Source organism: Argentina silus (genome assembly GCF_951799395.1).
Source record: "Argentina silus genome assembly, chromosome: 5".
Lineage (NCBI taxonomy): Eukaryota > Metazoa > Chordata > Actinopteri > Argentiniformes > Argentinidae > Argentina > Argentina silus.
Window position 1 is genome coordinate 13,849,558 of NC_139659.1, and position 24,154 is coordinate 13,873,711.

The 24,154-nt window shown below is 42.7% G+C and overlaps 1 protein-coding gene across 3 annotated transcripts; it reads right to left on the bottom strand.

Annotated features, from left to right (window-relative positions):
• Positions 1-22: 22 nt before the first annotated feature.
• Positions 23-23,835, bottom strand: LOC310805249 (lysosome membrane protein 2-like). 3 transcript variants are annotated; one of them, XM_083670841.1, is made up of 13 exons: positions 23,333-23,835; positions 16,645-16,802; positions 13,503-13,650; positions 11,811-12,002; positions 10,909-11,000; positions 10,167-10,286; positions 7,136-7,314; positions 5,037-5,155; positions 4,459-4,532; positions 4,318-4,369; positions 3,930-4,082; positions 2,817-2,850; positions 23-2,270 (listed from the first exon to the last, which is right to left on the bottom strand). In XM_083670841.1, the coding sequence occupies exons 1-13, from the start codon at positions 23,453-23,455 to the stop codon at positions 2,230-2,232; spliced, it is 1,485 nt and encodes a 494-aa protein (XP_083526967.1). In that variant the 5' UTR covers positions 23,456-23,835; the 3' UTR covers positions 23-2,229. The 3 variants fall into 3 exon arrangements, with proteins under 3 accessions (XP_083526967.1, XP_083526965.1, XP_083526966.1); XM_083670839.1 differs by lacking the exon at positions 2,817-2,850 and adding an exon at positions 2,924-2,971; XM_083670840.1 differs by lacking the exon at positions 2,817-2,850.
• Between the last annotated feature and the right edge of the window lie 319 nt (positions 23,836-24,154).

A 24,154-nucleotide genomic window follows, 5' to 3' on the forward strand; every position in this document is an offset into this window, starting at 1 on the left:
AAGCAAACGACTGACACATCAATCAAAATGGTTGCTTTTATTTCATTGTAAATGTAACAGCTTTCATTTTTTACAAAAAATATTGTACTAACTTACTATTGAGTCTGCAGTCCCAACAAGCAGTAACCATGCTAACATATGGGCTGTTGCAATGAGAGGCTTGTACAAGTAATACTTCATGGCATTCAAACACAATCCAAGAAGCGCTGTCTATATAGGTATACCTATGGCATTATGGTTTTGGTAATGATAAGGTGTATTCGTCTATCAATGTTGCAACAACTCTCTTTATACGTCATACTGTATAGCTGTTGCATCCCAATTGCTTCCTTTTTTTTTTACATATTTTTTTAATCAATTATTATCTTTGAGTCTGATTGTGGACATTCCATGACCACGGCATATGATTGTTTTACACTCTAGAGTGTAATTCATCCAAAGAAAAGCTAAAGTCTAGGTTTGAAATTAAACAACACAACTGATTACACGAATAAGAAACAACAAAGCAGTAACTCATATTTACATTTAACACTTCTATTGCCCCTCCTCTATTTTCAATAATACTTAATACTGGGTCGTCAAGCGCATAGCATCTCTGTGGAGAAATGGAGAGGGGGTAAAACAATACTTAATAAATGCATGACTTGTACTGTATTGTGTCAAAATCGTGGGATTTCGCCAAGAATCTTGAAAACATGATCCAAAATGTAATGATTTCTACATTGTGAAGTGGGGAAAAAAGTCTGAAAGTTATTGTGCAATGAGCTATCATCCAAGCAGGCCACATAACGTCTCCCACAGCAGTCAAGCAGTTGCACAAGGGCTATATCACACACCACTTATAATGTGCATGGAAGACTCCTTTAAATGTTTTAATATTAGATACAGCAGAGAGTGAATCAATATTAGGAACCTTTCTCTCACAAAACATTTGATATACAGAAACCACTCAAAGCCTGTAAGTATACTCCAAGTAGTGGTTAATAGTAGTGCTTAACCAGATCATAGTGGTATCGCCAAAGAAAACAAAGCACTATTTTGGCATTTACAGCACTGCAAAATATCTACAATCATTTACGATATGCAGCAAGATCCAAAATATTTGCCATCACAATATATAACCAAATGATAGCTATTCATAAATCAACGCAATCCGATTGTTGACCCTAACCCATGATATGATGGCTGTGAACTGAAACAGCTTGATATGGCCTTAAAAACCTCACCACCAACAACTGAGGTTATGGCTTTGATCAGCAGCAGAACACCTGATACATGAGTTAAAAGAATCAGTCCATTTCCGTCACATTTCACACCAAATAAACAAACCAACAATAAAGGCTATATAGGCTAGGCTATATTGCTACGGTATTCAAAATGTACAGGAATCCCTGACATACACATCCCCAACATGATTCTGGAGGAATGTAATCAGTTAAAGATCTCACAAACCTAACACTTAAAACTACATTCCACCAGCCATCTACCCACATACAAATTCAACAGTGGATGACCCATATACTATAAGTTGGCAATAGAGTTTCAGATGTGGTTTATATATTTCTATAACATGATATGCACAGTTGATCACTTCATTATAAATTTGAATATATTTACCCAAGTTTGAAAATCCATTTGATTTCAACAGCGCATGAACAAAAAGCCATACAACACGGAAATCTAACAATTGTAATTAAAGGTTAGACCATGAAAATAGCAATTGATAAAACATGAGGTGTTTGACCTCATTTGCTCACTAGAGCATTCTACCACAGCATTGATCTTTTGTTTGACACTTGTGGAAAAGGAGTAATCCTAGACTTGCTTGCACACGTCTCATTGTAACGGACCAGGTTCATACTGTAGTTCCTAAGAAGAGTAGTGATCCCTGAGAAAGGAATGATACCTGACTGTGTCTTCGTCTTAATTACATTATCCACCAATGGATTAATGGATAAGTAAATAACAGATATCAACCAAATTTGACTGTCTGATTTTATTTCTGAAACAGCTGGTCAGAAGGCCATTTATATTAACAAATCTTACAGGGAGGGAAATTAAAAAAGAATGGAGCCACTCGTGTTGTGTCATCCAGCCCTCAACAACAATGTGCACATATGTCTGTATGAATCTCCAAAAGCCCTTCTTCAATTCCCTCCTCAAGACTTCTGTGGATCAACAGCAGACAAGCCGATGTAGGTGCCATTTTTGGATGGGTCACTCTCCTTGTCAGTGACAGGAGCGTATGAAGTGGCCTCCTTTGCAGTTGTCTGTGGAGGAGAGAGTGATACAGTGCCACATTAGCTGCACAGCCTATAACACAAAAGAGCATTCAGGATCATAAGCTGCTTAGCTTTAGATATTTGTAGAAACTTGCACGCTCAGGGTTCAATTGTTGTTGTGATAGAATGTTAATAGAATAGAATAGAATGTAATAGTGTTTAGTGCTCAGAATTGTCATTATTGTTATTGTTAATGTGTGATTGAAAATGGTACAATTTTCAGTAACATTACTGTAGGTCTAACATATTTGAAACCCACTAATCTAAAAGGATTATGAATAAAAAGGGCATGTTGATTGTCCATGTAGAGAGAATATCAAATTATTATAATTATTATACGGTAGACTCCGAGACGTGACATCCCCACGTGAAAAGTTGGATGACTTAAGAGATGTTTCAGATTCACCCAAGCAAGACGTTTTACTCGCTAGCGACTCCGTGGGCGCGTCGCGGCAGTCACGATAGCCACGTGTAACAAAAAGGCTGCAGAGTGAACTGTGTTGCTTTACGCTAACTATCTCTGCCGGTAGTCACCCCCGTTATTTCCATACGTGGAATATCGTGGAGTCTACATGGGAAGAGTGAAGAATAAAGGACACATGTAAATGAGAAAAATTAGAGTTATGATGATTCAAACTTACAGTCGCAGAATAGCAAGCTTCGTTAAAAACAATGCGTTTAACTCCATTCTGAGCAGCGACATGAGGAAGCAAATGTATACAGTCATTGCAGTATTAGTTATACAGGTATGCAGTATTCGGTCATTGTATAATAATCATCATACTGTCATTGATTCTGACATTGGGGTATTAGCAAATAGTTAGTAACACAGACATGTTAATAGCTGTAAATCAAGGTCAATATTCTGCAGCTGTTAGGCTGAATGTGAAGCAGACAATCATAAAATATAACAAAAACGTATGCTGCGAAAGTAAGATGCTAGTCAACTTCAAACAGTGTGCAACTGGGATACAGGAGAGAGAAATCTAATCTTTTCATCCATTATAAAAATGACCAGTTGTTGTTGAATCTAGCTGAATCTTATTAGGTGCCCACTATATGTAATATATAAATATGTACTGTATTATACATGTAAGGGATTTCTTGAAGCCATAAACAGTTATTATAATGTTAGCCTCTCACACACGCGTCAAGGAGATGGTAGCTTAATAAGAATGTCTCTGATACTATCACTGTTATGACTCACAACATGCTGTTGTGTTCAAGTCCACATACAGCAGCTTGCAAGGGCGGGCTGTCACAAGAAGCTGGCCTAGTGACAAGACATGGGGAAAGGCTTGTGACCAAACCACACCACAGCCTGAAGTTGGGCTAAAGTCAAACACTTCTACTATTCTCTCCTCTCCGGTTTCGTTGGGTGTGTCCTGGAGATGACCTTCCCCTCTGTGCTATTTCTACACTTTTGCACTTTTGCAGTATTTCTGCATTATCATAATTTATCATCATACATCATTGGTTAGAGCAGTGGTGGGTGATCTTACCGGTGGAGACTTTTATTCCTGCCAAGCAATAACACTCATGATTCCACGTTGCAACTTATCATAGTCCAAGACTGATCAGTTGAGTCAGGTGTGTAAAAGCCTGCCCCCCCCCCAACCTTCCCCATATGTGGGGGTCTTATCCTACCTTCTGTTGGCGCGAGCGGATGATGAGGATGATGAACACCAGCAGTAGGATTCCCCCCAGGCCTACCAGGACGAGGGGAGCGTTGGACACTATCATGACCATGAACAGCAGCTTCTGCAGCCTGGCTGCTGATGCGTCATCAATCGTCACAGTCTGAGAAGACGGAGAAGGAGAATGTATCGGTCATTATTACAGGGACTCTGATCTAGGGATGTCACACTACAAAGCTCTGTATCTTGATCTGTGACTGCCCGCAATTGTAAAGGACTAAATTGTCAATGAAATCAATGTTTCAGGAAAATATTCAAAGTTTGTATTTTTGTTTGTATGTGTTCTTTTTGAATATGGTGTTGTTGAAAATGGAGTCTGTGATATTTGAACTCTTTACCTCATTGAGAAACATGATTGGGAAGATGGTCTCGTTCAGATTTTTGGTTTTCCTGTGAATGACATGATAAGAGATAGTAAGGAAATTATGTAATGAACATAAAGAGTATGTGGCTGTTTGACCTTAGGTTATCATACTCACGGGAAACCAGGGATTCGTGTCACTAGTATGTTTATCTGAGCCCTCTTGCTGGCACGAATAGGAATTCCAGCGGTCTGTAAATGTACAATAACACACGCACACACACACTTTCCATGAGCTAACTGAACAACAAAAAAACTACAGACATGCTCAAATACAGGATATTTATCCCCTGCACTTCTCTACTACTTAATTGCAGCACTAGGTGGCGCCATTGTACATCCTTTGTTATTCATACATGGGAGGCCTATTGTGAGGATCCTATGGTGTATCAGACAGGCAAAGTGAAGGTGGACTTTACTAAAGGTAGACATACAGTAGTAGGTCCGGTAGAAAGGACCTTCTGTACTCCAGTTCAGACATCTAGACCCCCTCAACCCACCAGAGGTTCCCAAAAACTCAGGAGCTTCACACACTACAGGGCCGACCCCAACCGTACTGTGCTGATATTTTCCTTCCAAATTGTACTTTTTCAGCACTGTTACAGCTACTGTGGTGAATGTGTAACCAGGCCAGCCCAGTACAGCTCAGCTCAGTCTGATGCTGTAGTGTGAATTAGGGGTTAAGAGGTTCTGTACCGGGTTCAGGTCCAGGAAGGTTTGGTGGTCCTCTCTGTTGGGAGACAGTCCTTCGATGGCGTTGATGTACTTCTCATCCCCCAGGTAGAAGTGGGGGAAGGAGGCCACAACGGGAGCACCTGGAGGAGGACAGAATGTGGCATTGAGTATGAGTCAACAGTGTTATGAGAGGCTTTTGAGCCGTGGTATTAGGAGCATAGTCAGTTATGAGAGGCATATGAGCAGTGTTATGACAGGGGTATGAGCAGTGGTATGACAAGCATATTCAGTGATATGAGAGCCTTATGAGCAGTGGTATGAGATGTGCATAGCTATTTGGACCCCAGGAAGACTAGGGGTCGCTTAGGTCGGCAGCTAATAGGGGATAATAAAGAATTAAAAGAAAGAAAGAAAGAAAGAAAGAAAGAAAGAATGAACTAGAAGTGAAGGTTGAGACCAATTTGTGGTGAGTCCAACCAGCCCCCGCAACTTGGGTTGACCAGACCTGTGTCCTTGAGGGCGGGCTAAGATAGAATCTGACCTCCTACCCAGAACATGGCCTTCCCTCCCCTCTCTCTCCCTCTCTCTCTCTCCCACCACACAATAGGTATACAGTGCCACTCCTGTCTGTTAGAGCCATTAATGGGGTGTAACATGGATCCCCTCCTCATCTTTCCCTTGTAGGTCTCACACACACACAGTTCCGTACATTGTCCACAAGAGACATTCCATTGATGCTTTAATCTAAAGGCCACCTGGGTTAACTAGAACAATCTATCACACGCGAGAGGATGGTACTTTCTTATCACAGTGTACTATGAAAAACAGGTGTCATTTTGACAGAGCCATAAATACAGCACCTCAAAATGTTAACCTATGGGAATTAATGCATGCATGGATGGAAGAATTAAGGTGTCGGGTTTCTGTGATGAATAAAATAACAGGTTGTATCCATACATACAAAGTATGGATAAAACTTAGATATGGTCCCAAATCTAAAGACCAAACCAACCTCTCCCTGAGGAAAGAGAACTTTGTTTTGGCACAGTGTAGTAACATGCAGTATATGCTGGAAGTAGGACAGAGGTGACAGTTTTCCCACTCTTGTGTTTGGCAACAGTGGAGCGTGTGTGTGTGTGTGTGTGTGTGTGTGTGTGTGTGTGTGTGTGTGTGTGTGTGTGTGTGTGTGCGTGTGTGTGTGTGCGTGTGTGTGTGTGCGTGTGTGTGTGTGTGTGCGTGTGTGTAGGTGAGAAACACTGGACACTCAGTCACCTGAGAGGTCGTTTTCATGGCAACACACACGATTTGAAAACACCAGGTATGTGTGTGTGCGTGTGTGTGTGTATGCGTGTGTGTGTGAGAAATGTCATCTGAGGGGGCGTGACAAAACATGGCACTAACACCAGGTCACACGGACATGCCCCTAACTTCCCTGACCTGTGCAGGACATGCCAACTAGGGGGAAAAACTCTTGAGTTTTTCGCTCCAACGGAAGGAAAAGAGGACACATTTACGATTTTTAAAAATCTTTTAAGTGTGAGTGAGTGTGTTTTGATTTAGTATGGCAACCCCCAGCAACCTTGACAAATGACTTGTCGTAAATCCTAGGGAGACACTTGTTGGGCAAACAGAACCATGGACACAAGCGGATTAGGCCCAACCTCCCTCCCTCCCTCCCTCCCTTCTGGCTGTCTACCCTGGACCGCAATCAGGTGACTGGGCTTACCACCCTCTCAGCCACTGGGCCCAGGCTTGGTCAGGTGGTGCGTATGAGAGGGGTGCTGAATCAATCACATGGGGGGGTTTAGGGGAGGATGGAGGGAGAGAGGATGGAGGGAGAGATTTTGGTGAAGAGGGCAAAGTTGGGCATCAATTCCATTTCAATGCCAGGAAATGAGGGAATTGTTTGTTTGTTTGTTTTTTTACTTGATGTTTATCATGTGGTAAATGTTGAATGGATTGATTGAATTTCAATTTGGGAATTGAAATGGCCTTGTGTACCCCTTCCTAACATGCAAAAAGAAAAGAAAAGAGAGAGAGAGAAAGATGAGAGAGAGAGAGAGAGAGAGAGAGAGAGAGAGAGAGAGGGAGGGAGAGAGGAGAGGTGGAATGCTAGCTACCTTTCCTACAGACGCTGACTTTGAGAACGCCCGTGCCCAGACACTCCTCAGGGGTGACACAGAAGCCTTCGTTGGCAGGGTTCTCCTCCTTGCTAGCCAGCACGGCGCGTGGTGGGGTGAAGCGGTACGCTGGGATCCCCTTCACCGTCACATCCTTCTCAAACTCCATGAAGATGGTCCTGAGGATAAACAAAACAAACAAACAAACAAACAAACAAGCAAACCATGAATTTAGAGCTTGAAAAGAGACAAACAACTGAGAACAACACTGTTGCAGATTCACATTTGCTTCATTCAGATGTTTTTACTGTTCAAAGCGTAGGAGAACTGATCTCATCCACATTTGGGATAGGTCTTTGGAGGCTAACCAACATTAAGGGTGGTCTTCAATGTCTAAGTGCTTCTTTTCCTCAAGTGAACAGTGCACTGTTTTTCTTAAGTGAGCTGCATTGTGCAGAGTATAATGGAGATGCGTGCAATAGCATATTCAGGGACTCTCTCGCTGGTGGTCCAAGAGAGAGAGAGAGAACAAAGACTCACACAGTCTCAGCCAACAGGCAGGGAGGAGATAGCCTTCGGCTACAGTACAGTATAGCACAGCCACCTACAACAATACTGGCCTCTCACTGGACCTTCATAGCCATCACAGAGGTTCTTTAACTAAAAGCTGAGCTCACTCTTCAGTAAACTGCTGTAATGTGGAACGTGTGACAAACACCTGCCTTCACCCATCAAGTCTTGTGTCCAACCGTCACTCATGGGTCATCCTCAAGGAACATGACCCCATGAGGTCAGACCGATTGGTCTACTGTATTCTTAGTTCCTTCATCGTGGGTGACCTCAACGTTTGTGGCCTACGCTTTTTTTCTCTAACGTTACGTAATCGGTTTGTTTGTCATACTCAGGGTCAGGGTCATACCCCTTATGAACAATGGTGCATGACTTCTTCCTACAGCCACAGGAACCTGAACTGACTCTGTATAAAGGTTGAACGTAATTGGAAATGGGAACATTTCCTTTTTTAATTAGGGTAAAGACCATAGGAAGCGGTCCCCTTTAACCGTTACACCAGATGACGAGTCATGAGACTGTGAGTCAAGTAGGTGAAAGTGTTTTGAAAACATTCAGTGGAGGCTTGACAAGCGTCCAACTGTGTGTGAAACCGATCACCACGCCATTCGGCCAGGCAGATTCTTTCCACTCTGAACAAAGGCGGAGGAAGTTTGTGGCGGCTCACGTTTTTTAGGTCAAGGTTCGTTGCTAAAATAGCTTCCCCCCCACACCCATAAGCAACAAGGACAACAAGGACACAACCCCATTGCAGGTGAAAAGTCACACCAAGGTTCTAATGTGTTAAAACATAGTCACATACTGTATCAACCACAGGGGACTGCTTTCAAAGGCTCAGTCCCCAAAAGCAGCAAAGAAACATCTTCAGATCCTAGATCCCAAATTCTAACAGCAATAAAAAAAGGCTAAGCGTTTTTACATCACGTTGAGCCTCTCCAAACTGAATCCCTCCAGTCTGCTCACTAAAGCATTCCAGTTGGTTGCGATATCGAACTAGACAGACCTATTGTACCAAGTGAGCATGGGGGGAGTGGATATGTGTTGTAACTACATGTCTGCAAGAAATTCCTTGATATTTCCAATTCCCTGGATGTTCTAGTGGTAGTGTCCAGATTGACATTGTCCATGCAGTGGGCCAAAACCACAGCAAGCTGGTTTGTTTCTCTCTGTGTACATGTTCAAGCAGTGGAGGCTGGTGGAGGTAGAAATCAGAGGACGGGCTCATTGTAATGCATGGTTGTGGTTCATACCATTCCTTATTTCATTCCATTCATTACAATGAGCCTCTCCACTGATTTCTACCTCCACCAGCCTCCTCTGTGTTTAAGTGCTGATTCTAAACCCACATTTACTGAAAGGCCCCATTGTGACTGAAGTCTTCTTTTCACATCTGATATGAATTATTCCATCTCTCTGGATATCAACCAATAGTGTATCCTTACTTGTTATTGCCACAATTCATATACATACAGTACCAGTCAAAAGTTTGGACACACCTTCTCATTCAATGGTTTTTCTTTATTTTTATTATTTTCTACATTGTAGATTAATATTGAAGACATCAAAACTATGAAGGAACACATATGGAATTATGTAGTAAACTAAAATTTTAGATTCTTCAAAGTAGCTACCTTTTGCTTTAATGACAGCTTTGCACACTCTTGGCAAGGTGTGTCCAAACGTTTGACTGGTACTATACATGGGAACAATTTTGGGTTGAACTCAATAAATTTGTATGAAAAAACTCTGTTGTAATTTAATCACCTTACACAACGGATATTGATGTAATAATCACAGTAGAATATTGGGTGTTATAAATATTTGTTAGCATATCAAAATAGCACTGTGGTTCTATATTACGATACTAGGAGACTAGGAGTCTAGGAGCCTATGAGCCAAGGAGCCTAGGAGCCAGATAGTTTGTCATTCAAGTGTCTTTAAGCAGCTATGTTTGTATCTAGGCCATAAAGATAGCCAAACAGACATCACCTGTGCTCATGTTTGAAAGTGATCAGGATGTTATGATAGCAGTCCCCTGGCGGCAATAAAAAGCCTTTCCTTCCCTTACTGATGAAGGCGAGGTCTCTGTCCAAAACCCAAAATAAACCACGACCTCAACATCGCACTCACGTTTTAACCAGGTGAAATGTCAAGCATTTAAACGTTTAGCTAAATGTTTGTTGCTAAAGTAGCAATATTAACCTTTTACATACTGGGAATAACTTCAACTTTATAAGCAGTTGCAAACTATGAATAAATAGTGTGTGTACTTTCGATCAATGTATGTTCTACTAGCATCCACAAACACAAGCATTACAAGCAAGTATGAAGCATTCATCTTTATGTACAGTATAAGCATTTATAATCGCTTATTTATGAATGTTGGACTGAAATGTTAGATCATCACCACATACTGTTTGATTGAGACGGATAGCTGTGTTTTGGTCTAATCATGCTGTACCTGCACAGGTCGGCAGTGAAGATGTAGAGGCGCTCCTTCTTGGACAGCAGGGGGTGGAACGCACTGCCATCAGTGCCGTTGATGCTGTTGCTCTGTTCGCTGGACCACCATGACAGCTGTCTGAGACACAAACAGGTCTGTTCACAATTCAACTCAATGAGGGGAAGTGAACCTGTCAACATAGCAAATTCACACACTTACTGTAGCCCCAATCAATCTTGACTGTGTATCTTTTGTTTGCCGTTGTGTATCTTTTGTTAACTCCAGTGTGTGTGTGTGTGTGTGTGTGTGTGTGTGTGTGTGTGTGTGTGTGTGTGTGTGTGTGTGTGTGTGTGTTACTTAATCACTCTTAGTAATATTGATGACAGGAGTTTCCGTGTGTTTGACCAACATCCATGTCTTTATCAGGAATACAGTGGAAAGGATAGGCTGCCTAAAGAGAGAGAGAGAGAGAGAGAGAGAGAGAGAGAGAGAGAGACTCCTTGTCCTCTGTAATTGTCAGCATGCAGTGTTATTGAGAAACCTACAAACTGCTCCTCTCAAGTCTTTTACACAAGTCTGACTCAACGATGGATTTCACCTCATTTTATCAGCAGATAAGTCTTACAGTTACACCACAGAGTGTGTGTGTGTGTGTGTGTGCATGCATGTGCGTGTGTGTGTGTGTGTGTGTGTGTGTGTGTGTGTGTGTGTGTGTGTGTGTGAGCGTGTGTGTGTGTGTGTGTGTGTGTGAGCGTGTTACCTCTCGCCTTTCCATGAATGTACTCTGCCATAGTCCATGTAGTTGTGCTCCCCGGTGTAGTAGACAAACTCACCATTATTGGTGCCATTTTTCTAATGACAGAGACATTAGACATTAGACAACACAAACATCCTCACCTCCATTATAAACACATCCTCACCTCCATTATAAACACATCCTCACCTCCATTATAAACACATCCTCACCTCTATTATAAACACATCCTCACCTCCATTATAAACACATCCTCACCTCCATTATAAACACATCCTCACCTCTATTATAAACACATCCTCACCTCCATTATAAACACATCCTCACCTTCACTATAGTACATCACACCTTTACTAATGACATATCATTCCCAAAGGCAAAGTTCTCCTTTCTCAACCAAAGAATTAGCACTAAAATGCCCCAAAAAAACTACAATAGCTCTATGCAACTACAAGATGTACAGTATTATAGCACCAGAAGTAAGATAAACCTACAAAGAGGAACAGACACTGTAGAAGAGGAAGCTGGTGGAGGTATAAATCGGAGGACGGGCTCATAACTAATACCTAGCCCAGTGTTAATGTCACCTTCTGAATTTCCATGCATTCCGATGAGCCTGTCCTCCGATTTCTACCTCCACCAGCCTCCCTCTTCTACAGTATGTGTTCCTCTTTGTAGGTTTATCTTACTTTCGGTGCTACAGTACATCGTGTAGTTGCGTAGAGCTACTGTAGTTGCATTTTAGTGCTAATTCTAGTGCTAACAACTGAGTCTTCGGTTGAGAAAGGAGAACTTTGCATTTGGGAATGATATGTAATAAGGGAAACTGCTCCTTCTCCTCCACCCTACAGTATGGTTCTACAGTATATCTATAGTGTCTAGGTACATAATCCTGGGGCATAAAGTACCTTGTACATGAGACCAAAGTACTCCTCCACGTCAGAGCTCATGGGAGCCAGGCGGGCCAGGAGAGGGTCTTTGTATCCCCACAGCAGCTCATTGACACTGCGCGTGGTGAAGATCCCAGTGTTCATAGAATTCATCCAGATGGACACCATCGAACTCTTCCAGAAGCTGCCCTTCACCTTGTTCATCACAGCCTGGGAGGGATGGGGGGGGGGGGGGAGGAAGAGAGAGAGAGATGGAGAGGGAGAGGGAGATGGAGAGAGAGATGGAGAGAGAGAGAGGGGGGGGGGGGGGGGGGGTAAGGGAGGTCAGTGCTACTCACGGGAGAGGGTACCTAAGCAGTGAACTGTCTTGAACCTGACAGCTCCTGGTTTATGTTTATCTCCCCAGACACTCCACCTGTATACACTCACCAAACACCTTATTAGGAACACTATGCTAATACTGGGTAGTGCCTTCCTTTGCTCTCAAAACTGCCTCAATTCTTCGTGGCATTGATTTCACAAGATGTTGGAAACATTCCTTTGAGATTTTGGTCCATGATGACATCACGCAATTCCTGCAGATTTTTCAGGTGAACTTTCAAGCTGTGAATCTCCCGTTCAACCACATCCCAAAGTGTTCTATTGACTGGGAAGGCCACTGAAGAACACTGAACTCATTGTCATGTTCATGAAACCAGTTTGAGACGACTTTTGCTTTGTGACATGGTGCATTATCATGCTGGAAGTAGCCATTAGAAGATGGGTAAATTGTGGCCATGAAGGGATGCACATGGTCAGCAACAATACTCAAATAGGCTGTGACATTCAAGCGATGACTGATTGGTATTAACGGGCCCAAAGTGTGCCAAGAAAACATTCCCCACACCATTCCACCACCTCCACCATGAGAAGGTGTGCAGGTGTTCCTCCACCATGAGAAGGTGTACAGGTGTTCCTCCACCATGAGAAGCTGTACAGGTGTTCCTCCACCCTGAGAAGGTGTACAGGTGTTCCACCACCTCCACCATGAGCAGGTGTACAGGTGTTCCACCACCTCCACCATGAGAAGGTGTACAGGTGTTCCACCACCTCCACCATGAGAAGGTGTACAGGTGTTCCACCACCTCCACCATGAGAAGGTGTACAGGTGTTCCACCACCTCCACCATGAGAAGGTGTACAGGTGTTCCACCACCTCCACCATGAGCAGGTGTACAGGTGTTCCACCACCTCCACCATGAGAAGGTGTACAGGTGTTCCACCACCTCCACCATGAGCAGGTGTACAGGTGTTCCACCACCTCCACCATGAGAAGGTGTACAGGTGTTCCACCACCATGAGAAGGTGTACAGGTGTTCCTCCACCATGAGAAGGTGTACAGGTGTTCCTCCACCATGAGAAGGTGTACAGGTGTTCCTCCACCATGAGAAGGTGTACAGGTGTTCCTAATAAAGTGTTGGGTGAGTGTATACCACGACACTGAGCATGATGGCCAGTCACATGTCTGACCAAGGTCTCTGACCGGAACGTTGCACCTATTAAAACTGATTACACTTACAAGTAGAGACAGCAGGAGCCTCTATGTTCTACTTCTGGTCATATGAGGCACACACACAGACACACACACACACGTGAACACATATACACACGCATGCATGCTCGCACACACACACACACACAAACACACACACACACACACACACACACTCACCATAGCTGGGATGTTGATGGTTGTGATGAGGTCATCATCAGGGTCCCCCACTGACCTTTCTGGCAGAAAGACAAACGTCTTGGGGTTGAGGGTCGCGACCTTGGTTCCATTCTCCACAAAGGTGACATTCTCTTTGGGCCTATACTCCCTGGTTAACCAAAGGCAAGGGGGAAGAGTGTGTCAGAGAAGCAAACAAATTACTTTATCAAACTGTGAATATATTACAATATGTTACAATAAAATTTAAGTTTGTAAATAAGTTTGTCAGTAAGTTTGTTAATTTGATTGGATTGGATTTTGATTGCAAATTGTAATGTTTTGGATGGAAATGTGCAAGGAGAACATTGAATTGAATACTTTTATATTTAATACAGTACTTATAAGTATAGAAGTACTCAATTCAATGTTCTCCTCACAAGTTTCCCGGGCAAAATCCATTCCAATCCAATCAAACCCCACTTATTTTTCAAACTATTTTCAAAACCATCAGCATAAAGACAACACTGTGTTGCATAATATTTGCTCTCCAAACAGAGAAATAAAGGTGGAGTCATTAGGTCCAGATTATCCTAAACTGGGCCAGCTGTAATAATACCACTGTTTTCTTTGACCATGGACTTTGAGTTGGCAGTACTGTATGTGAGTTGGTTAAAGGGGCAATCTGGAATTCAAACAACAATAAAGTGGTCATGGGGGTAAACAGCTGAGGGATGGGGCTAGAGAAATGTTACTATCGTAAAATTTATTTTAGTCGAGTTTATGCTATAAACACGGAGCGCACCTGGTGCATATTGGAGACAGGATACTATTGGAGACCGGCGGTTATTCTGTTACCCCCGGTTATTCTGTTACCCCCAGTTATTCTGTTACCCCCAGTTATTCTGTTACCCCCGCCAACCTGCTGCTCAAACCCTTAACATGACAGAGCTGAGTATATCGTAGCCTACTGAAAACAAATATCCACCAACATTATTAGCCTACAATAAATCAGTCAAACGAAGATTAATCTTTGATAGATGGTAGTGTATTATCCTTTCCATACTAGACTCCCGCAAATGATCTGTCAGACTGATGAAAATACCGGTAATGTCATAACACTCGCTCAGAATCAAACGCGTTGCTTTAATCATCTGCTAATAAACAGAAAGTACATACTCGTAAACAATTCATTTTGACCTGGCGTTTATTAAGGACCGGTGCTTATTTGCTTCAATGTCATTAGTGAAATACCAAGTTTTGGTACTCTGAAATTCATATGGAGTGGATGCAAGGGCTGACCATCCATCTTTTTGAAGCTATTAAGTGTATGTTTACAATTGCATTGTTTACAAATAATAGAGTAAACAAGCTTATATTTTGGATTCTGATGGGGTAAAACTGTTTAACTAAGCTCATGAGGCATTTATAAGTTAATGACTCAATGACTATATCATTCATTTAAAATGGATGTACTGTACCATTCACAGATTGCCCCTTTAATAAAACCTTCTTCTCATAAATTTCCATTGGAAAATGTCTAAATAGGGGCAGATTTGACATTATATGATTTTGACTTTTGAAAAATAGAACAATATTTGTATTGGTCTCATCATCGTTGTATCATCATTCCAACTTACTCCCAGTGAACAAACCCTGTATATCAAGAGAGGCTGGTGGATGTAGAAATCGGAAGACGGGCTCATTGTAATGCATGGAATGGAACCTGTCCTCCAATTTCTACCTCTACCAGCCTCCCCTGCAGTATATTACATGTAAAAATGACAAAGCAAATGAGTGACATTAACACCAGTGACCATAAACACTGTCCACAACAAGCAGCAATCTGGGTCAGCATGTTTGAAGAGACAGGATAGAGAAACAGAAAATATTCAATATGTTTTGTTTATGAGGAGATTAAGATTATGATAAAGTCAAGGACATTCAGCAAAAACCATTGCACACTGGGTGCTGCATGTTTTCTTATCTTGGGAGTCTTCCATTTATAGTAATATCAGCCACGATTTTATAAGTTACACCCAAAATGCTGCCAAAAACTGACCATTTTGCTGATTACAACGCTTGATCACAATGTTACAACGCTTGTGTTGCAACTGTTGTCACAATTCCTGCAACTTTCCCCACCTTAAACTTTCCCAACTTTCCTCAGCCCTCCCCCCTTCACTGCAGCTCTGCAATACCCCTGTGTTGTTCTCGGCACACAGAGAGGGTAGTAGAGTTTAGCCCAAAGGCGTATTTAATAATAACAAAATAGGGAGAGGGGTAGGGGATGATTATCATCATAAATCAATTCACCTGGTAACATACAAGGGAGACAGACGACAGTAGGCTTACCTTTATATATATATATATATATATATGTATATATATAATGTAATGAAAATAATTCAAAAGACTACATTTGTTGGATGAATTGCTCTTGTACCTGTGCAAGTACACTATAGTTACTCTAGTAACAGTATTGTATATGTTACGGTCCCTCCCCCTAACCAACCCTCTGGCACCACCTCGAGGCCGCGGCGGTCATCACTGGAGCGTCCTCCTCCCAGTCGACAGCGCACCTGGACCCGATCCCCAATCAACGCACCTGCAACCCATCCCCAATCAATGCCCTACAAAAATCCTGCCTGAACTCCACTACAGTGTCAGAACGTACTGTGTCTATGGTAATATTCCCACATGACACGCAGATGCTTCCGCCCTCTCGAATATCCCTACATGTTCCTAGTGTTTTGTTTTACCTTGTGACTCACCTTGTTCTCCTGTGCCCCTCCAGAACCCTCGTCTCCCTTGGACTCCCTTGTTTATCCCTTCCATGGACCTAGCCCCTACCCTGTACGTCGACCCTACCATTACCCCTCTCAGCTACTGGATCTCCTGTTAACGAACCCTGAACCGGACCCCGACAACCCCTTGGATTATCCTTCTCTCCCCTACCCCTCTCCCTATTTTGTTATTATTAAATACGCCTTTGGGCTACACTCTACTACCCTCTCTGTGTGCCGTCATTTGGTTCTCCAGACGTTCCTGTGTAACAGTATAACCATGTTGTTGAAAAGTAATTTCTGAATTGCTTTGTAGTTGCATAGTATGGAGTTGAGAAGTTTGCGTGTGTGTGTGCACCAACTCAGACATGGCACAGTACCTGTAAGTGTAAGGCCCGATCTGAGTGACAATAGGCTTGGCTCCGACCAGGAATTCATCTGGGTTGGTGACGTTGAAGAAGAAGTACTGCATGAACACTGGAGGAGGAGGGTTCTTCCATGTCGCAAACACACGGCTGCCCTCCGTCAATGTGATCTCCTAAAAGTAAAAACATGCACAAAAAAAAAAGACCATCGCAATTGTCAACGTTTTCATTTAATTCAAATTGATGCGAACACCAGTCAGTAAAACAAAAAAGGCAGTATGGTCATTTTACTGAACAAGTATTATCGGCACATGATAAAATGTCTTAATTGCACTTTTCACTTTTCACAGAGATCCCCTCACTTCACTTCCTTCCACATGACAGTTTTTGTTAGAAAACAGACCCACATTTTGAACTTTGGATTCAACATTTTGAACATGGATCCTCAAAAATATACTGAGAGAAAAAACAAGCCTGGGGGAGGGAGAGAGGGAGGGAGGGGGGGGAGGGAGGGGGGAGGGATAGAGGCCTAGGTCTACTGCTCGCCAGACATGAATGGCAAAGACCCTGCTTCTTTTGTCAGCGTATCCAATGGAAACCACTCACTACACCAACCAACCAACCAACCAACCTCTCTCTCTGTCTCTCTCTCCCTCTGACTGATCATGTGATTAGTGAGTTCCATGGCCACCCATTAGGCTCGGCCATGACCTTAATGATCTGGCCCACATTCCTGGGGTCTGAGCAGCAAGGGGTTGGCGACGCTTCAGCCCCGCGGCTCCCTTGTACCCCCGTGGTAATGGCTGCCATGCTAGACAATAGTCGCAGGCCTGCAGCATCCAGACAAAGACCTCGGGCACTAGGGGATCTAAGGAGGGGGTGGAAGGTGGGGGGGGGAGATGTTGTTGTGGTATATGGGCCCCCCCCCCCCCCCCCAAAGACCCTCTCAACGACAAACGTCCAGCTGAGTAGCTCGGGACAATGTGGCTGTCACCTTGGATAGAAGGAGAATGTGGATTCTGTATGGTCTTCAATGTGAGGGTTGAAAACTTCAATATGATCATCCTCCTAGTGTGGTAGCTATATGAAATGCTAAAAAACAAAACAAGAAAACGCACACCATAGTTCGGTGAGGTGCAGGCTGGCGGGTGAAAGAAAGAAAGGGAGCCGCACACTCTTGCTCTGATGCAAATTATTTTTTAGACCAACATTTGGGCAGCAAGCTGCCTTCTTCAGGGTCTAAATCGACTGAAGCTATATGAAATGCTAACTAACTATCAACCTCATTTGAAAGACTTTCTTAGATATCAGGATCTTCAAGCTATTCTCTGACATGTGCTACAGGTGCAGATGCAACATTCAAGACATTCTCTGTGCCAGTGGAGGCTCGTGGAGGTAGAAATTGGAGGACGGGCTTCATTGTAATGTATGGAATGGAATGAGCAATTATCCATTCCTCATTCCATTCCATGCATTACAGTGAGCCCGTCCTCCGATTTCTACCTCCACCAGCCTCCCCTGCTCTAAGCAAATGTTGTAGCTACTAACGTTCAGCAAGTGCACGGTTCACGAACATGAGGTCAACAAGACCAGAGGCGTTGGTTTCACCCTCCTTACACATGTTGGGGTCCATTGTCCTAGGCCAGGGTCACCCGACCCCACCATGCCCGGTCCAGCAGGCCTCTCTGCATGGTGGTGTCGACCCCTTAGCTCAAGTGACCCACATTCGGGGCCTCCAGAGATGCCAATACCAAACACTTCAGCGCTGTTACCCAATAAGCCTGCCCAGTGTGAAAGAGGCTTAACACACAAAGACGGCCTACTGCTAAGGGGGATGGATGCTCTGGTACGGTGTGAGCTGTGTGAGCTCCAACCAGGATCTGAGGAGCTGTTTTACTCTGTTGAATCAGACTATGTCAAGACAATAAGAGCATGTGCACCTGATTGAGGGGTCGGCTTGTTCTCAGGGTTATCATTCTTAATAGGCTGTGTGTTTGGTCGTGTGTTGATGTCATAGGTGACATTGCATTCAAGTTTAATATTATATTCAAATATTTAAGTTTAAGGCCTTGTCTTGTGTTTCCCAGAAGTTATTTCAATCGTCTGTCGCACTCACTACAAGAGCAGTGAAAAGGGCTTGTGTACAGTTATTTAGTGCTTTTGTGAGTTGACATGAGGTTGTGAATGTGAACACGCACCCTTTACTTTACGAGTCCATTAATCTCGACATGGGACGAGCCGCTTTGCCAATGGACAGGCTTTAATGGTGCACTTCCCAAAAAGTGGCGCACTTCCCAAAAAAGGCGCACTTCCCCAAAAAAACATTTAATAAAAACTTGGGGTCATTTAATTGGGACAAGGAATCCTAGTCACCTGAGGTAACAAGAGGAACCTTTGTAATAAGTAACCTCATTAAACAAATACTGAAAACAAGGTTAAATAAACATTTCAACATCTACATTTTGTACGATTTGTGCAGAGATAAAGTCCAGGCTGGCAGGTCTGGCCTATTCCTGTCCTGGTCTGGTCTGCGGCATCATGCTAGTGATAGCCAATGACCGCTGTTTGCTTGGAATAATATCAGCATACCTACTGTACCAATAAACAAGGGGGTAATATTCAGGTCAGTGGAACAGAGGCTGAGTAAATATCAAACAGTCTTTCCCATCTATCCTCCTCTTCCACCTTTATGACTGACAAGCTAACAAGCTATGCCTGACAAGAGTTTACTATTTGACCTGAGTATAAAACGACTTGATCTGAGACTTAACTAAGGCTTGTCTAGGCATGCTCAGTAGTTTGAAAATAACTTGACTTTATCTAGTCTTCGAGGATGCACCTGGGATACCATTTCATTCTCAAACCAACCCGCTAAATCCTAGCCTAGCCACTCCTGTAGATATGAGAGGATTGGATAGGTATTGGCAATATGGTGAAAATTCTACCTAGCTATTGCTGTATTGCCTATACCTATCTCTAATCCTTTTAGATCTACAGTACAGTTTTAGATCTACAGTACAGTTTTAGATCTACAGTACTGGCCAGTGGGATAACGGCAAGGGCTGTATTGAGAATTCAGCAACAGTGGTGAACTCCTCCTTGCTCTCATCTGGCACATTTCATGGTCGTCTTTGACCCCACTATAACCCCTGTGTTCTAAATTCCCCAGTGAGCAACACTTAATGTGGATATTGGGTTAGTTGGTGTAACTTGGCCAAAGAGTGCGTATTATAAGAGACTTGAGGTTATCTTGACACACTTTACTGAGAAAGGATCATGGAAGAATCTATGACAGATCTATGACAGAGAACACATATCTGTAGCCAGAGAAAAAACTGTGACTCAAAACAAGTTCACAGTAACTCTTTGAGAACCCACACATTCCATGTGACCCCATGCAGACCTATATAATATGCTAAAACAGGCGGGCATGCACACTGTAAACTCTCTGACTTCTACACTTGCTGGTGTGTTACATGACACTCTGCTTACAACTGTTTTGAAATGAGAACCGGGGCAGCTCTTACTCTAGTTACCCCCCCCCCCCCCCCGCAGCCCCTCACTGTTCCCTAGACAGTAGGCTTATGTACTGTATGCTTACTAGCCCAGATAGTCAGATAGCCTCTTTCAACTAACATAGCCGGGAGGCTTCTTGATACAACTGTAACGGGATGGAATTCCTCGGTGCGGCCAGGCCACAAAGACAATGTATTTATTTTATTGCAGCCTGCTAGCAGTCATAGCCCTGAATGTGAATTGAGCGATTGTGAGAAAAGCAAATCTTATGAAAGGCGTAATCTTATGATGCAGGTTGGAGCCACGGCCTGAGGTTATTACAGTTAACTGATACCACAGAATGCTACTGTATGTACTGGGTCTGTGAGTACTTTATGTATGTATGTATGTATGTATGTATGTATGTATATATGTATGTACTGGATGTATGTATGTATGTATGTATGTATACCTGCTTGTCTATCTGTCTGTCTGTAGTATGTATGTATGTATGTACATACGTCCGTACAGTAGCAGTCAAAGGTTTGGACACACCTTGCCAAGAGTGTGCAAAGCTGTCATCAAAGCAAAAGGTGGCTACTTTGAAGAATCTAAAATATAAAACATATTCTGGTTTGTTTAACACTTTTTTGTTTACTACATAATTCCATATGTGTTCCTTCATAGTTGTGATGTCTTCAATATTAATCTACAATGTAGAAAATAATTTTAAAAATAAAGAAAAACCATTGAATGAGAAAGTGTGTCCAAACTTTTGACTGGTACTGTACGTATGTATGTATGTATGCATGTATGTATGTATGTATGTATGTATGTATGTATGTATGTATGTATGTATGTATGTATGTATGCATACCTGCTTGTCTGTTTGTCTGTCTGTCTGTCTGTCTGTCTGTAGTATGTAGGTTGGTAGGTAGGTAGGTAGGTAGGTAGGTATGTATGTATGTATGTATGCATACCTGCTTGTCTATCTGTCTGTCTGTAGTATGTATGTATGTATGTATGTATGTACTATGACTAGCCATGAGGGGTGTCTCTGAAGGAGTGATTGGGTAACAAAAGTCCTGCAACACAGCTGACAGATTGAGAGAGCAGACATTTGGGGAAGAGGTCAAAAATGTGCACTGTGAATTTCTTTATCAACTCTTCCCACACTAGGATTGTCTGAGGCAAAAGAAAAGGATAAGCTTCTCACTCAAACCAACAGAAGCGTTTCTTACCTAATCTAATCTCAACCCTAACCCGACAAATCCAGGACACTTGGTCCTTAAGAGTGATGGCATAGTGAATGTGAGTTCTGAGAAGGTGGTATACAGTTTAACCTCATCTCTGACTTTACATGACCCCTGCCTCCCCAAACGCTTGCACACACACACACACACACACACACACACACACACACACACACACACACACACACACACACACACACACACACACACACACACACACACACACACACACACACACACACACACACACACACACACACACACCACCACCCCAACTGCAAGAAAGACATGGGGAGAGCTCTGTGTGGAATCTCTGGGCAGATGGAAAGGATTGAGAAAAATATCCATGCATTGCATGCTCTTCTTTGAAGCCAGCATCTTGATTCAATCAACAACTGCTTACTCTGAAGGGCTGCGCTAAACTCTCCTGTGTTATTGCTCCTGTCTTCAAAGTCCTTAGTTTGGGCGGAGTCCTACAACTTGGGCTGGGCTAAAATCCCATCGGGTGGCCTTTAGGCTATGCATCGTTATTCCAAGCAGAGGAATTCAGACTCCTTCACCAACACCGAGGCACCTCCTCACATAATGATATGTGGGGAACGTAGAATCATAAATATTTGGACTGCTGAGCTCTCCACTTGAACATTCCGGAACAACAACAATAAAAAGGTTGAAGTAAGCCATACAGTGTTTGTTTACTATTAAACATATCAAAGACCACTAACTACTAAATATATGAATATGGCCATTCAACATTTTAAACACTGATAAAATACAGGTATCACTGTATGCAATTGTCCACTTAAGATGTGATCGCAACTATAAAACCATGATGCTTGTCGGTTGACCGTAGACAGGACAGAAGGAAATGCTGATAGATACTATATGACTGACCCCTAACAAATGATTAACTGTTTCTAGGAAACAGAGCTCCAGAGACAGCATGGAAAAGAACCCCTCCTAGTACACACACCCACACCCGTATCACTGTCCACTGAGTACCACAGACAACATACTGGCATTGTACAGCACCATGCCCCATAACATTAACAATACCAATGACAACAACCTGGCATATCATGGCACTAGGAAAATCAGTGTATCAATTCAATTGGGCAAGAAGGACTGAATGGCAATGTCAACAAAGAACTATTAGCTCCAAGACCTCTCTCTCTCTTCATCTTGATGCACATTCACTTTCAACATCAATGTGCTATACCCCAGGAGATTAAAAAAAAGTGTGTACAATTTCTGTATTTCAGTCATTTAAGTGTAAACAAAAATAATTAAAATATATATATATATAAAACACACATTAAGAAGCACGGCAAAGCTACTCGCCCTTGGTGATCATTTTTTGGGGATAAACTTTTCCTCTGTTGCTCTTACCACTAGAGGCTTACAGGACACCCAAATAATGGAAATAGACAGAGCAAAACATACAGTTCCACCATTGTAGTGGCATATATATTCATCTACCAACGCTCTCATTACGTAGACGCATTGAAAGGATAATACACTCAATGAATAGGCGTTGTTGAGTAGCAGAAGGGACTGGCCATATAGGGAGCCTGGTCTTAGATCACTTTGAATTTCGCATTTATTCTGCAGAGGCAGACCTACTGTCGCTGCCATTAAACAATTATGATTCGCACTTGTGCGAGTTCATTTGCGATTATTAGTCTGGGTATAGAACCCCTAACTCAGTGGTCTGTGCGCTGATTTTGAGATGGTACTAACTATTGGTTATCTCAACAACTTCCCACGGGGGGGCAGGGGACCATGAGACCATGCGAAAGTGGGCTACCCTGACAAATTCGAAACAGATTGTTAATCCATCCTATAATGTTCACTGTATGTCTCAAAACGTCTCAAGCACTGAACATGTTTTTTTGTTGTCATTTTCATTCATATCATTGCATTTCTTCCAAAAAAGAACTTTAAAAAAAACTTACCTTTTTTAGTCGGTTGTGGATTATTGTTTGAAATACTTGAGCCACAAATAGGCCAATCCCAATTATAAGTAGATGAGCGCACACAATCCCGACTCCATAAATGGCACAAGATCTTCGCGTCATGATGCAGGTGCCTCCAAGAGAATAGTGCGTAAAAGTTGAGCCACTGGGGGGGATGCTGTGGAAATGTTGCCTCTATGCCTTGCAGTCTCTATAAAGTCGATTCAGGGTGCTCACATTAACAAGGCAACTTCAATAAACGGACTTGGTCTAAAAAAGTTGCACTTGATCTTGTTTTCTTTATGGGGGATTGCTTTAATGGTCCGTTTTTTTCCGCGGTTGCAGATTGAATCGAGCGATTGGAGCGATTGTTGGTCTATTCTAGTCGACGGAGAAGTTAACGGCACTTCTTTGTTGGCTGAATAAGTTGCTAAATTCTAAAATAAAAGGGGAAGTTCTGTTAGGCTATCCGCTTTCCAGTTAATAATGAACTAGCTTTATCACTGCGGCGGAGGTACTAAGCAATCCGAGGTGGACATGGTGTAATAAACGTATACAACGTGCCACTGACTTTTTGTAGCAGGCTAGAAGGTCACAGTAGTGCCCTCTCTGTGCTAAACGAATGTTGATTGGTTGCAACTCAACGGCTGTTCTTACTGGCAGCACTTGTGCCGATTTGCTTACTGTTTCCGCTTGAGAGAAGTGTTGACTGGCTTGCTGCTTTTAAATTGTAGGTTACGATATAGTATAGTAGGAAGAGATTCAGCATATATTTGTATAACCTATCCCACTAGGACTTTACTTCATTTGTAAATGAAATTA

Excerpts from the sequence above, each read along its gene's own strand:
- LOC310805249 (XM_083670839.1), bottom strand. The coding sequence starts at position 23,455 with ATGACGCGAAGATCTTGTGCCATTTATGGAGTCGGGATTGTGTGCGCT. Across the intron at positions 4,083-4,317 it reads CAATCATGTTTCTCAATGAG|ACTGTGACGATTGATGACGC; the intron begins GTAAAGAGTTCA and ends CCGTCTTCTCAG. Across the intron at positions 2,271-2,923 it reads AAGCTTGCTATTCTGCGACT|ACAACTGCAAAGGAGGCCAC; the intron begins GTAAGTTTGAAT and ends TCTCCTCCACAG.